Source organism: Convolutriloba macropyga, chromosome 6 (assembly GCF_964194025.1).
Source record: "Convolutriloba macropyga chromosome 6, txConMacr16.3, whole genome shotgun sequence".
NCBI classification, from domain to species: Eukaryota; Metazoa; Xenacoelomorpha; order Acoela; family Convolutidae; genus Convolutriloba; species Convolutriloba macropyga.
In genome coordinates this window covers 10,594,035-10,609,702 of record NC_134473.1, presented here as the reverse complement: position 1 = coordinate 10,609,702, position 15,668 = coordinate 10,594,035, and the positions used below count along the sequence as shown (strand labels likewise).

The following is a 15,668-nucleotide window of genomic DNA, read 5'->3' as shown; positions in this document are numbered from 1 at the left end:
ATGTTAAGTAGCCACGATGATATCCGATGGATATCACCAAGCTAACTTTTTTTCACATTTACCGTTCTTAGTCTACTTAATTGATGTTTTTAAATTGCTTTAATCACCAACTGGCTGGAAATAAGATTAAGCTCAAGATAATTAATTTGCCAATATTGATAACAAGTAGGTCCTTTGAATAGAGGGTTTTTCCATAATGAATTGAGGGTGCTGGAAAAAGCAAAGGCTGTAACTAAAAACACGTCACGAATATAGACAACGAAAGACATGCTGACATGTTCCCTCATCTGTTCTTAAAATTTTGTAACAAATATTTGTACTTTAATAATTGAACTAATCTAAATAGATTACATCACATATCGTTCTATCTTAGCACAAAACAGTTTAATAATACAACTGTGTAGTAGAGTTGACAAAACCTAGCTAGTGAAAAAAGGAAAAAAGCATAATTTTTAATTTTTGGGGGATATTTTGTTGACAGCAGTGACAATACCTCGTCACAATTTTTTTTGATTTAATCGGTAAGTTAACTGCAGACAACAGTGAAGGAATTTTGATCACCCATTTTAAGCAACGGCGTAACCAAATTTCACAATTAAATTCAATCCAATTACTTCAATCAGCGCAAAATTTACCTGGTCACATTCTCATTAACATAAAAAACCCTATCCAGACACATTTTTTTAAAGAAAGTTTTTAGGAACTATGATCCGGTACGGTCCGAAGTTTTGGATAGTCTTCCTATCCGTAATTATTAAGAGCTGTAGCTTTCTGAAACTGACCAAATGTTAAATTTTCTTGGATTGTGTTCTACTTTATTGAAACTATGGTCGAAACAAGGACGCTCGTTAAAGTGCGTTCGCACATGATGTTCCAACCCGAGCTCATCTACACTTTTGACTTAATTGTCAACCAAATGAAGAGATAATAAAAATGGATGTTTGAGTTTAAAAAACGTTTAAAAACCCAACTACCTGTTGAGTTACATAATGCCATGCCTCATTACAGCGCTGACGAGATCTTTCATAGAAAAAACTACGAGAAAAAAAACAAACAACAAAAGAAACAAAAACAAAAATTACACGGCAAAAACAAAGTATATGAACTTGAACGCACCTAGTAACAACGCCAAAATGCAATCGTATAAATTCTTGACTCCACAAATTTACTTTGTTCATACTATACAGCAGATAGCAAATTTCCTGAATGAGACCAGGTAACAAAGTCGACAAAAGGAAATAATAAGGCGAAATTGAAAAATCAATTAACTTTTTTTAAAACCAAATAATTTCTGAAGTCTTAAAAACTATTAGCTTTTAACAAAATAGTTCCTAATAAACCTACTAAACATTCATTATGAAACCAACAGGACCTGTTTTTGATTAGATTAAGCCATAAGAAGGGACTACAGAAGCAGAAAAACTGAAAAAATTAAACAATTTGCGTAAACACAAATTATTGAAGCCATTAAAATCATTAGCTATTATCTGAATACTATGTATTCTTCCTTCCATTTTCAATCATAATAATGCAACTAAAATTATACTGAAGGACTAATTAAGTGCATTTGGGCCACATTTGAAAACCATTGGGATCTGTTATTACGCGAATGTGCTTAAAGTAGAGAAAAAGAAACACAAGTAAACCACTAAAATTTTTTATTTAAACGCATATTGTCCACAAACAAAACATCAGTTACGACATGATGTCACTGGACATTTTAATTTTTTGAATACAAGAAATTAAATGAGACCTCTCAATGATGAGATAAAGCTACAAGTTGACGAAAAAAACAACAAAATGAAAAGTTTAAAAATCATTGAAAATGTATAATATCATAAGCCTTGAGACTGTTCGCTATAAAATGACTGCCTCGGGTAACATCAGCCCTTGAATGCTCAATTACAAGCTTTTGAGACCGGTCAGCATTTTACGCCTAACAAAAGGTAAAAAAAAGTGCAAAAACCGCTATTTAAAAAATACCTTTTTGGTAATGACTTTTCTATCATCCATTGATTTTTTAACGGCTTGAGATTTTTTTTCAATATGACTTCAAAATATCAATAAATATGAACAAATATATTAAAACCACTTTGTATAAAGTCTTAACAGCCATTAGCTGTCCAATCAAAGCACTGAAAAGCTTTACTAATGCTCATTACGAAACCCATTGCACTTTTAGTCAACGATTCTATGCCATAGGGCTCCAAAAATTCAGTAAAACCTCAAAAAGAAAATCAAAATTTCTTTAACAATTACAAAAGCTCATTCAAATTACAAAGCCATCAAAATATGTGCGATTCCTTGAAAACGTGTTTTTTGTTCATTAGGCGTCATTTTACTGTAAATCAATTTTATCATTAACCAAACATGGATATGAAAAGTGACCAGTCTCTAGGTGACCTAAAAAAATATGAAGTTTTCTAAAAAAAACAGCTCTCAAAAAGAATTCGATTTTTTTTATAGTAAACTTCCCTATGAGACAAGAACTAGTCTTTTTTATCACCTTTCGTAAATTAGAAATACGAAATTGATTCCTTTCGTGACTTGAAATGTAATTTTGAAAGAAATATTTTTAGAGAAAAAATCATAATTTGAAGAAAAATTACACTATAAGTGAACGAAATCATACCAAATATCACGTGTTTACACTAAATTTCAATCCTCGATAACTCCTCGAAAAATACGAAATTGAAGAATTTTTTTAATTTCAAATTCTAGGCTGGACGAGTTTTTTATTGATACCACTCACATTTCTCTACGATGAATATATCGATCGGCCAAAATTGACTGAAGAAAAAAATCCATTTGAGTATATAGTTCCTTCCCCCACAAGTGGGGTCGGAACAATAAGATACTGTAACCGTGGACAACCGTAACGTATCGATAAATGTTGACAACAGTAACCAAAATCTTGTCACCATTTTTATGTTTGCTCAAAAATAGGCTCATTGTAAATAGCGTTATATATTTCAAACGTTTAGAAAAAATTGAATTGATTTCTCTTACTATATAACTGTTCTTCACATATATTTACAACTCAAATCTTGAGACATAGGTCGTGAAAATTGCTGAAATGTTGAAGGAAGTTTACATCGTAAAAGTAAAGTTATTCCGTATGTTTTCCTGAGTATTGAATATATGCATATTAACGAGTTGATCAAGTTGTTTCAATAATTATCATTTAATCAGCTGTACAAGATCTTTTTAAGGCATCCCAATTTTGTCATTAACATACAGAATCTTGATCATCTTGGTCAATATAAAATAGATATCTTGAATATATAAAATAGATAATCTTGAATATATAAAATAGATCCATGATTTTTGTATCAAAATTACTTGAATGGAAAATTAGTAAATGACTCATTTCAGGTCCCTGCTGTCTATATGAGGTAAAATATTAAAATAACTGTCAAGTTAGAACTTCTGCTGAGGTGCCTGAATCACATCACAGATTTTCTCTGCCATCATTGTACAAACAGAAACCAAAGGTCCACTGGGTGCATCTGGGATAATTGAACTATCCACTACCCTCAAATTGCCAACACCCCACACTCGACCCTGGTTATCAGTGACTGCCATGGAATCGGAGTAGCTCCCCATTTTACATGTACCCTCGTAATATCCGTGTGACCCCACCATTTCTCTAACATAGCCTTCCAGCTGATCTTCAGTTTGGACATCAGGTGGAGGAAGAACTACCATCTGAACATCATCTGAGAGAGCCTCGTGCTGGAAGATTTGTCGGACAACCTTGAAATGCCAATAAGTTTACAGATCTGCATGATTTTTATTTTTTCAAATTTAGTTATGCGTGTTACGATTGAATAATTGAGTTATTGGGCGCCCTGTTATTAGACACAGTTATGGAAAACAGACATTGAGAACTATGTATCATAATCCTGTTTACACTCTGCTCTAGTATTTTAAACTTCCAAACATTTTTAAGCAAAACGGTTTTCAATGACATCAAAATTGTTTCTTTGTCTCTCAACTTTTGGTCATTAACAGATGCATAATGAAAACCAGTTGAAGAGCGAGGATTGTTTTTACCCACATTGAGCAGCTTTTGAGATGACATTCATAGCCAAATATACAAAAGTTTGATGAAAGAAAACAATTTCATAATGTCAAAGTTTTGTCTTATGTTTTTGATGGATTTTCGATAGTGGAGATCAATTAGGCCTTATAAGTTTCAGTCGTAAATGATAGGCTAGAGCCAGCTGCAACACTAAAATGTTTGTCAAATTTTCTTAATTTTGTATTGGGTTTTTATTAAATTTTTGTATCGGGCAAAAGACAATAAAATATATAGATCTGTAATTTTTCTTTTTTTGCCAACTGTTTTCTATCTCTAAAATAACAAAATGTTTAAATCTTAAAATCAGTGTTTTTCAATTTTAAACAACGTTTTTATCATGTTTCGACTAAACTGACCTACAGCATTTCTTTATTTTGACTGGCAGTAAGTGTTTTAGTATAATTTTATAAATTGATTGCATTTTTTTGCATCGGATACTACTCAATCACTTACTCAATAATTAATCGATCACTCAATCACTTACTCATTCACTCACTCAGCTGCTTAATCACTCACTCACTCGCTTACTCACTCAATTACTCATTCACTCACCCACTCACTCCTTAACTCAACCTATTTCTCTCTATCTCTCTCTCTCTCACTCTCTCTCTCTCTCTCTCTCTCTCTCTCTCTCTCTCTCTCCTTCCCTTCCTCCCCCTCTCTCTCCATATCACACAAAAACCATATCACACAAGCTCTCTATACGAGAGAAAACCGCATGTTTTTTACTGCATTAGACGACCAGAAGGTCGTCCGCCAAACATATCTTTAATCTCGAGATGAAGGTCGCAAAGAGGTCAAAAACCTATTAAGTTTAACCTAAAAAATCATACATAAAATTTTATGGGGCAAAAAGTTCTGACTTTGACGGGATTCGAACCAGCGACCTTCGGGGTGCGGGCCAGAAGTCTTAACCGCTCGGCGAAATAGGCTATAGAACAATCTGTGCGAACGCACAAGTTATTTCCTCTGGCTTGTACGCATTTGCATTGGCAACATCCTCCGGCCCCAAAAATGATGATTCTAAGAGAGGCATTAGACTAATTACGGGTCGCGATAGGGTGCCGGTTGGTGTTTGCACTTCGGCAGCTCGCGCGATTCCATCGTTACCGTAACGCAGACTCGAAACTCTAGCGAGTGGATAGTGGCCCCTTGGGCTGTTGTCATCGATTTTCCAGACCAAGTCGCCAGTTTTCAGCGCTCCAGTTGGTTGAGTTCTCCATTTGGGGCGGCGGTTCAACGCAGGATCATACTCTTTTAGCCAACGCTTCCAAATCTCGTTCGCATAAGCTTGCGCTCTAGCATACCTCTTACGATGGTTAAAGTCATCAACCGGAGCGAGTGAAGGCAAGCAAGAACTGCGATTTCCAAGGAGGAAGTGGTTCGGCGTCAAGTTGTCGAAGTTGTTAGCGTCGGAGCTAACGGGCGTCAGAGGGCGGTTATTCAGCGTCTTTTCGACTAAACAGAAAGTTGTCTGAAGTACTTCATTAGTAAGTCGGCGGTTATCGAGTATGGCGTACAAAGTTCGCTTGAAACAACGCACAAGCCTTTCCCAGACGCCTCCGTGATTCGGCGCTGCAGGTGGATTAAATTTTCATTTGATTCCCTTCTGTGCGAGTTTTGAAGTTATCAACTTTGCATCCCAATTGAACAGACATGCCAATAATTCCTTTTCTGAACCGACAAAGTTCGTCTCATTGTCTGACCAGATTACTAATGGCATTCCACGACGTGCGATGAATCGCTCGATACCCATCACACAGGTGTTTGCATCCATCGAGTGCGCTATCTCGACATGCACGGCACGTGTCGTGAGACATCTAGACCCACGTTGGTGAAAAGGGGACTCTGAAATCCAAGTTGTTCAGACGGAAGATCAGCCATCATCGACTGGACGGGTGTTGCATTTTTTTTTTCGGCGAAGAACGCAACTGAAGCGAATAGAACGGAGTGTTGAACAATGTTTCAGGACCGCGAATCTTTGATGGATAAGTGCACGGAGATAATCGACACCTTCATGGTGATGCTTCAGATGCACGTGGCGTAGGAACAACAGAACTAATGGATGGCGTCCATCAAGTACTTTTGGATGCTTCAAGTCAAAGTCAATTTCGGCGAGACGCTTAACGCGGCCGGTGGACCGTAGTAGGCCACCAGTTCCAATGAACGGCAAGTAAACGGCAATATGGCTTTTCTTGTTAATTTGTTTTTCTTGAGCAAACTGTTGTCGCTCAAGGGGGAATGATTCAGACTGAATAACTAACTGCAGTTTTCGTTCTGCAGCGTTAAGTTCTTCCGGATCAACTATTTTCTTTCTAGAAGACCGATAGGCAAGATGACGAGGGAGTAATCGCATGCAATACGCAAGTATCCTAAGCAGTTTAAGATACGAACTGAACTTATGGAACGGAAGGCTAAAGTCCCTTTTGAAAACGTCGTTTATCAAAGTTGAAGCCTTCTCTGAAGAGGATGCTTCAGTTGAATGACTCTTCAATTTGATGTTTTTGATTACATAGGTATTAGGCTGGAACGGGAAATCGGACTTTCGGAGAAACTGGGGACCATGCAACCAACTGCTTTTTTGCAGCGCTTCAGAAGACATTCCTCTAGTACCTGCGTCGGCTGGATTCGCATGAGATGAAACATGATGCCATTGATCGACACTTGTTCCTTCAAGAATCTCCGAGACGCGGTTTGCGACAAATATTGGTTACTTATCCAGTGAGTTCAACCATTGGAGGACAGTAGTGCTATCTGTCCACATAAACGTAGTTTGAAATGGTACGGTAAGTGCTTTGCATATTTCTCCTCTCAATCGGGCTGCGAGCAAAGCTGCCTGTAGTTCAAGCTTCGGCACGGTAAGTGTCTTCATTGGGGCGACACGTGCTTTTCCAATCACGAATGCAAGTTCGGTGCGTTTACATTCAGATGGTGGACTGACAAGTGCACGCAAGAACGCAAGTGCGCTAAAAAACTTCCTGAGAACTATCTCCGAATACGTGCAATTCAAGGTGTTCAAAAGGACCGGAAAAATAGCAGCAAGGTATGGTTAACAAAGCCAGTGTTGATAACTCAGAACTCCAGGAGGAGAATCGATCAATCATCTCATTGGGGAGTTTTTTTTATCCCAGCTCTGATCATGTAAACGCCAGACATCTTTCAGGAGAAGTCGTGCTGTGACGGTAAAAGGAGCAACTAAGCCGATGGGATCGAATACTTTGGCTATTAAACTCAAAGACAACCTTTGCGTGACTGCTTTACTGCTATCACAAGAAATGCCGCGACGTACTACTAGAGTGTCTTTGGCATGATCCCATTTTAATCCCAACACATGAGAGGATGACTCTTCCATTGACGCACCAAGGACTTTTGGAACTACCTCAACTGATTGATCTTCAAGATCTTCTAGTAAACCTGGCACGTTACTAATGAACTTAGTTAGTTTGAAACCACCCTTACTAAGTAATTTGACCAAGTCTCGTGACCGCTTGAGCGCCTCATCAGGAGATTCCATTGAGTCCATGTAATCATCCATATAGAATTTTTCATGAACTGCCTTTGCTGCGTCTGGATACTCTTTTTCATGATCTCGTGCTGTTCGCTGCAACGCAAAATTTGCGCAAGTCGGTGAGTCTTTTGCGCCGAAGATTTGTCGAGTGTACTGATACACCTCAACGCTCTTTGAGGGGTCCTTCCGCCACAAAAAACGGAGAGCTGGTTGATCAGATGGCAACACATCTACCTGCAGGAACATTCCCTCGATGTCAGTGGGTACAGCAATTTGATGCTGACGGAATCTGATCAGCGTGTGAATCAACTTCTGCAGAAGATCTGGACCATTTAGCAGGACTTTGTTCAAAGAAACTCCTTTAAACTTGGACACACCATTGAAGACTCTTCGCACCTTACCGGGTTTGTTTGTGTTCATGACCGGATGATGCGGCAAATAACATTTCCTGCCGGGTTGATGCTCAGTTTCCTCACCGGTTTGCACTTTAACAACATAGTTTTTACTCAAATCTTCTTGTATTGTTTGTGCGTAGCGTTTTCGTAGGTCGCAATCTTTTTTAAGTCTCTTCTCTAAAGACTTCAGCTGGACCAATGCAGAAAAATAATTGTTGGGAAGTTTGACTTCATCGGAAGACCACAACTTACCCACGAAGTAACGACCTTTCTCGTTGTCCGGTTGACTGATCGAGGATTTCGACGGCTCGACGGTCGGACGCTGAGCGCGGATCTACTTCCTTAACAGCCCCATATGATTCCATGTCATAGCACGACTTGATTTGTGTCGCCAACTCAGAGTCATGTTCAACTACCGCTTTAAAATTTGTCGACATTAGACCGGACGCTGACGGCATTGGACCACTTAGTACCCATCCTAACGGTAAACGAAGGGCAACGGGTGAAGATTTCGAGTTCGTTTCGAAATACTCGAGCGGGCGGATGGCGTGGTACGCGTCTTGACCAAGTATCATGTCTACGTTTGCGTAGTCATAACTCTTTGGAAGTAAAACACTCAAATGAGGATATTTGTATTGCAGGGCAACGATATCAATTTTGTCAGACCCAACGCGAAGGTTTTCTTTCACGTACGGCAACAACTCAAACGAAGAACAGGTATTCTCACCAATTGGGGTCAGTTTAACCTGAACAGCTTCAGTGCTGATTGTCTCTTGCGTATTCATACCGTTCACCGTCAAATTTAACGATGTTCCCTTCAAATGGAGACTTTTCGCGAGTTCACTGGAGACCCAGGAGTGACTACAGGCTGTATCGCAGAGAAAAAGTGCTCGTGCGCGCTTCTGTGAATGTCCCTCTAGATCAACTTCGAGGACCTGCAAAAGACCCTTGACATCAGTGATCAATGTGAGTCCTGATGTGCTGCTTGTTCCGTGAGTACTGGCATTGTCTACAGCCGTTGTTGACGTTTTTGTTGAGTTGACTTTTGGTTGTGATGCATCAGCAGATTTGTTTAGGCCGATTGCTGGGAAAATCCGCTCAGCACCATGCAGCAAGATGTTATGGGTACTGCGACAGCCTTCGCGATTACATTTGCGTTGATTCGGACACGCACGGAACAAATGCTTACCATTCAAGCACGAAAAGCAGAGTTGGTTCTCTGCGGCTATTTTAGCACGCTGCGTTGGAGTTTGTTCCTTGAAAGTCTGACATCGCCTAATCGGATGTTGTGATTTACAAAGTACTCAAGGTGGGTGATCATTCTTTGAACTTTGAGACTGCCTACTAACACTAGATGACTTTGAGTTGGACGCGAATACTTTCGAAGACACTTTGGTCTTTACTGCACCACTGCTGTTAGTGTCTTCTGGTTTACTCCGGATAGAAGTGGTTTTCATGCGATCTTGACCCTCGGCTCTTTCTTTCAACCAGTCGTTGAAATCCAACATTGTTGGGCGAATCAAATCTCTTTTCACAGTGTGCAATGACCATGATTCCTCCAAATTTGGTGACAACTTCTGAACTGCCTGATTCAAGAGTGATGAACTCTGAAGATCTGCATCATAGGACAAAGACCTGAAGACGCCAACAAGACTAGAGACAGTTGTGGAAAAATGGATAATTTGATCAGAGCTGTGCATCCTAATTGAAGGGTAGTTTGCCAATTTTTTAAGATGAGCAGTGACAACTGCTTGGGGTTGTCCGAACTTTCGCTCAAGCGTTTTCAATGCATCTCTGTACATTTTTCCACAATAAGCAAATTCTACAATGGCATCTTTGGCTTTACCTACTACGAGAGTTTTCAAATACGTCAACTTGATGTCATCACTTAGGGTCTGCGAATTAATAGCGCTCTTAAATTGGCCGTACCATTCATGCCACTGCAAGGGATTACCATTAAACTTAGCTAGGTTCCAAGCTGGTAGGAGGCCCTTCTTGTTGAGAGTAGGAAGTTCAGCTAGGTCTTTTATTGTAACCGTACTCGGTGCTTGAAGCATTGCGGGGTTAACCATAGGAGGCGGAAACGGGTCATACGGGAGTGTCGGCATCGGTTAGCCCGGGGTGGACGCTGGAGAAAGTACCTGCGCAGATACACTCGTGCTCGAGATCGGATTTTGGTAGTATGTTGTACCGCCAACTGTGGCGGCCGAAACCGGTACACTTGTGTTCATATTTACAGATGAGCTTTGAGACAAATTTGGGGGACAATTTACGGTAGCGGTGGACGGGTTTACACTGGCCAGCTTCCATGAGGCTAAGTTTGGGACGTAATGACTGAAGGGTACTGATGCTTGAGGACGGTTTCGGGATATAATATCACCAGTAGGTATATTGGACGACAAGTTCTGCGTTAAATTATGTACGGATTGCGCAGCATTTTGACTCGGATGAGGAGTGTAAATCGGTGTTGTTAAATTCAGAACAGGTGCTGTGTTCAGCAAATCAGCAGTTGAGGGCACAGTTACTGTGCTACTAACGACGACATTGTTCGCTGGCAGCACGAAAAAGTTCTGTGAATAAGCCAGTAAACTACAATAGTATGCGGCTTCTTGCTCTGCGTATGTGTTCTGAACATGCGTTGATGTGTTAGTCAAGGGATCTGTCAGATTGTTTCTGTTTGTGTTCAAGTTGATTGGATATTCAACATTAGGCGATCGGCCGCTGTCCGGCGCTCGATTAACAAGTTCGCCAGCAAGTGAACTCTCTCTCGGTTCGTTCGATCGGGGGAACGGGAATTAAGCTTTTGCCTTTTCTATACCAATTTCGTTAACTTCAAAGGAAGATTGCTGAATGAGAGGCGGTAATTGACTATCACGGTCTGCAGTCTGGGCTGGATCGAATGACGGTTCCTTTTTGTGACCTGATTTCGTTCGGTGCTCCTGATTTTGACCGGAACTCGTTTGAACTGTCTTATCTGTAGGAGTGAGCGTGTTTTCAGTATCAGCAGACTCAAGCCATTCACTTACTAGGTCGTCATTCTTCATTGAATGGTAGCTACCACGTCTTGATTCTTAGTCGACCTTACTCTTGCTAAACAACGATTCACTATCCATGAGATCATTTTCTTGTATTTTTGCCTCAATGAGTCGTTTACGGTTTTCTTTCTTGTATTTTCTCAAGATCATTTTGGCGTTTCTTAGCAAAGAGTTCCATATCATGTTTTCTTTCGGCCAATTCTCGCTCCCTTAGAGCCATCTCAGTTTCATATTCTCTTTCGGCAATTCGCCCTGCGTCTTTGTTATCCTCTTTAATTTCCTCGCGTCGGAGTTTAGCCAAAAGTAGTTTTTTTCTACGCAGTGTGGAAGCATTCGATGTTCTGCCTGTGGAAGACTTTTTGGAATGGTGAGACAACTTGCTAGAACTATCAGTATCTAGGACTGAGTCTATGTATTTGCGAGCGTTTTTCATGTAACCATCATGTCTTTTGTTAACAGTTTCTAGCCATTCCTCAACTTCTGCTTTATTTTTCTCTGCCTGCTCAGTTTTCGCGGCGAGTGCTAGTAATTGATCATTTTTAGAGATGGCACTCATTAAGAGATCTTTGCACCTAGTTACTAGCCTCTCTACTTTTACGTTCCTTGCGCGTTCCTGAATTAATTGAGAAATCGATACTCTCATAGGCTGTACAAAACTCTCTCTCAATTTTTGTTCTTGCGTCATGCAACTTAAGAACCCGCTCTCCAATAGATTTTGACATACTGATTTATTGCGGGTTAACTTTTGAAAGGTTTTCGGGATAATGGTCTCAAAGTTTGGACGTACACAATTAAAATAAAAACACAAAAAGGGGTTAAAACTTAAGAAGTCAGGCCAAGTCGCGGAGCACGAATGAAGCACGAAGTGTAAAGGCGGAGAAGTAGTACGATAACAAAAAATGGAGCTGGAAACGCACGGCAGGCGGGACGTAACCTAGCGCAGCGGACGGCTGAGTCTCAAAACACTCTTGAGTCTCGTAACCCCTGTAGTTAGAACCGAGGACACAATAACTCAAAAGCTTTAGAGACCCAGAAAACGGGGGACGGTGAGCGAAACATGCAATGTGCGAAACGAGGTAAACGAGAAGCCGAACGACTTTAGTGCGACGGGCGGAAACGGAAACGCAAAGACGGGAAAAGGATTGGAAGCGAGCTCTGGATGAGCAGACGCGAAAAGCGAGCGGCTGCTAAAGGCACGGAAAACGCGCAACGAAAACGAGACACCGCAGAACGACTAGGTATCACAGCCAACTAGCTTTAAAACCCCTGTAAGCTAAACCGAGGTCACAAAACCAGAAAGAAGTAAACCTAGTTAGAAAGCGACGCGGCTGCGGCTTCAGCGGCGAGTTTCTTGTTCTTTTTCGCTCTACGGCGTCGCTTATTGGGCTTACTATGGCGAGTTTTCTTAAGCAAGCAACGAAGTGAATTCTGATGTGTTAGTACTATTGTAAGTGACTTTAATTCAAGATGATGTTTCTGATGCAATTGATAGTACTCTTTAATCAAGTTCTGATCCTTTTGCTTGCGCTTCGATAGTAAATCAGTGATCACATGAAGAGTCATTATGCTTGTTTGCTTAAGAAAACCAAAGATGTTCGGTGCGCCGTTACGCGGACAATAAACAATTGCTTTCAAACGGTCTTGATAATGTTCTAATACAGTATCAAGTTCCGGCAACGCAAGTTTGCGGTAGTTATTCGTTCTATGCGATGTTAACGAATTATTTATGGCCTCTTGCCATATGATTGTATCACTTTTGTGCCGCAAAACGTTATCCAACTGATATTGTACCGTTGTTAACAGCGAAAGGATTCAAGCTTAATCCGGGATGTGAAAATACAGTGCTTGTATACCGATTTTGTCTGTTTTTTGGTTGACTATTTATGGCGTAGAACAACGAACTAGCACCCAAAAGGAATACCATAGGCTCATATCAACGTGTATTTACCGTATGGGGACAAAAAACTACGAACATTTCCTGTTGTTTGATGTTTTTTTTTGAGATTTCTTCTCAAAAATTGGTAGAATCGAAAATTTTCAAAAAATTTGTCAAAATCCAAGTTTTTTTTTGAATAACTGTTTTATACTGTTACCCCAACTATGCTGAACAATAATTTACCAGTTTCTCAAAAATTTGACCAGATTTTTGATTTTTCAATTTTTCGACCTAAAAATTGCAAAACAATTCGATGAGTTTATCGAACTTTTTTGAAAGCTGGTTTTTCAAGTTCCCACCCCTCAGACACGTTTGGCTAATATCAAATTATTGCTCAAATATGAAGTTGAAGTTTTTCAACTAAAACCAGTTTTTTGTCAGTTGTCGAGTTTTTTCGTCTATTTTGACGCTATATCATCAATTTCTGTCGTATCCCAGTTTTTTCATTTAAAATGTTTCGATCTTACAGTTTTTCTGACGTTTCGCCCTTGAAATCCCTAGTACATTCACTTTTGGGTTTCCAGAAGCCTCGCTCAATGTGCTTCGGTCATCAGTTTCCCTCCAAGCGTTGGTGACCAAAACCAAACTTCTCTCTCTTTGTGGAGTCCGGAAATCGGCTGTGAAATGATTCTGGTTCGTTATCACTGTCGGTGGACCAAATGTTGTGCCTCGTTCTCGTATCGAGTAATAAACTTGAATAATTCTCGAAAGGAAAAGTATATAAAATTCAAAACTCAATTTGGAAGGTTTTTGCTATGAATCGGAACATAGACAAACTCACGAAGAAATTTTCATGATCTATTTACGTATAGAAACATGTTTTACACGCGTATCTCGAATGTACAAGACGATAACATTCCATCTGATAACACACAAAAAAAACCATATCACACAAGCTCTCTATACGAGAGAAAACCGCATGTTTTTTACTGCATTAGACGACCAGAAGGTCGTCCGCCAAACGTATCTTTAATCTCGAGATGAAGGTCGCAAAGAGGTCAAAAACCTATTAAGTTTAACCTAAAAAACCATACATAAAATTTTATGGGGCAAAAAGTTCTGACTTTGACGGGATTCGAACCAGCGACCTCTGGGGCGCGGGCCAGAAGTCTTAACCGCTCGGCGAAATAGGCTATAGAACAATCTGTGCAAACGCACACGTTATTTCCTCTGGCTTGTACGCATTTGCATTGGCACAACCCTTGCATTGGCACTTCCCTTCCCCCCTCTCTCTCTCTATCTCTTTCTCTCTCTCTCTCTCTCTCTCTCTCTCTCTCTCTCTCTCTCTCCCTTTATCTCTCTCTTTATTTTTATTGTTAAGTATTACTCTTTGTTGATTAGATGGTTCTAAATGGGTCTCGTGCGTTTGGGGAAACGATAACCAAACTTTAGTTCAAGAATTTTATTTTAGATTTTAGTCCAAGGCTGCACTGATTTCGCCAATTTTGTTCAGACCATTGTATGACAATTTATTTTTTCCCGGTTTTAGATTTAATCAATCTGCATCTGCGTTTGTGCCCTTGAAGCCAACTGCTACACTTTTTGGCGTAATTTTTTTAAATTTGATATTATTTTAACATCAGTGAGAAAAATTTCTTTTGATCTTACCTCATTGATCTGACGTTCAAATTCATCGAAAAAAACTGTGACTGAAGATGAAACTAGGTTACCCACACTCTGTAAAACCATAGGTTGCTATTCAAATATTCTATTGCAGCTCGAAATCTATTTTTAGAAAAATATTTAGAAATGGAATAGAAGAGAAGTTAGATAAAAGCAGTGAATAAAACTAGAAAGAAATAGAAAATAGATTTGTAGATTAGATTTTCAAATTATTTGAACTGCACGTTTTTTTTTATTTCTGATTTCTGTTTCGAATTGAAATCTCAGTGGTCAATTTCGCGGCGGTTGTCCGGAAATCTGCAGAACATTTCATTTTTGAAATGTGATGCTATTAAAAGAACTGAGAACCTCTGAATACCAACCTTTACACCTTCAATGGCATTTTTTACATCCCTGTTGTCACTCAGCATGCCAAAATCTACCAAAGGGTCTGCTTTTGGGTCACTGCTCCGGAGAGTCACAGATCCTTTGCTGAAGCACTGAGTGTTGGAAACAGCACCCACGCATCCGGGTGTCTCTGAGTGGTCTTGCTGGAACTTGTTTCCTCCCGGAAAAGGTGCGAAGAGGGAGTCTGCAAACATGAAGTTGGCATTTGGTCGGCTCATCTGAAATAAAAATCAATAACATAGTCGATGTTTACATTTATGGACAACGCAAATTTTCACAAGGGAGTGAAATACGCTATTCTAAGTTTTGTGATTTTTTGTATTTGAAACGTCAAGATCTTGTTTATTTCATTTGTTTATTTGTCTTTGTCTAGCCGCTAAATGATTGCTAAAATTTAAGGTTTGGAAAAAAATTTCCAACTATTTTTTATCTGATGATAACACATCGATTAAATTGAGCAGTAGTTAAGAAAACAATTGTTGTGCAAAATTAATTTTCTCTGTTCAGATCGAAGGCTGCTTTTTCAAAACACAAACCATCGAAAAAAACCGCAGAACTATAATGAATTCAATTGTGCAAATTTTCTAGAACGGAAGATCACTGAAATGAAATTGGCATTGAAATTGTCCTCCCGCAAAAATCAGTACATTAGTATCTCTTTACTTGCCGACATTAGTTTTTGGTTACCGTAAACACAGTT

At 39.5% G+C, this 15,668-nt stretch overlaps 1 protein-coding gene across 1 annotated transcript in view; it reads right to left on the bottom strand.

Annotated features, from left to right (window-relative positions):
* Positions 1–3,347: 3,347 nt before the first annotated feature.
* LOC142341223 (oxygen-dependent choline dehydrogenase-like) overlaps positions 3,348–15,668 on the bottom strand; it is a 66,583-nt gene continuing 54,262 nt past the window's right edge. The window contains exons 6-7 of the mRNA XM_075392142.1: positions 14,944–15,186; positions 3,348–3,756 (exon numbers count right to left, since the gene is read on the bottom strand). Coding sequence (XP_075248257.1) covers positions 3,421–3,756; positions 14,944–15,186 — 579 coding nt within the window. The 3' untranslated portion in view covers positions 3,348–3,420. The remainder of the gene's footprint in view (positions 3,757–14,943; positions 15,187–15,668) is intronic.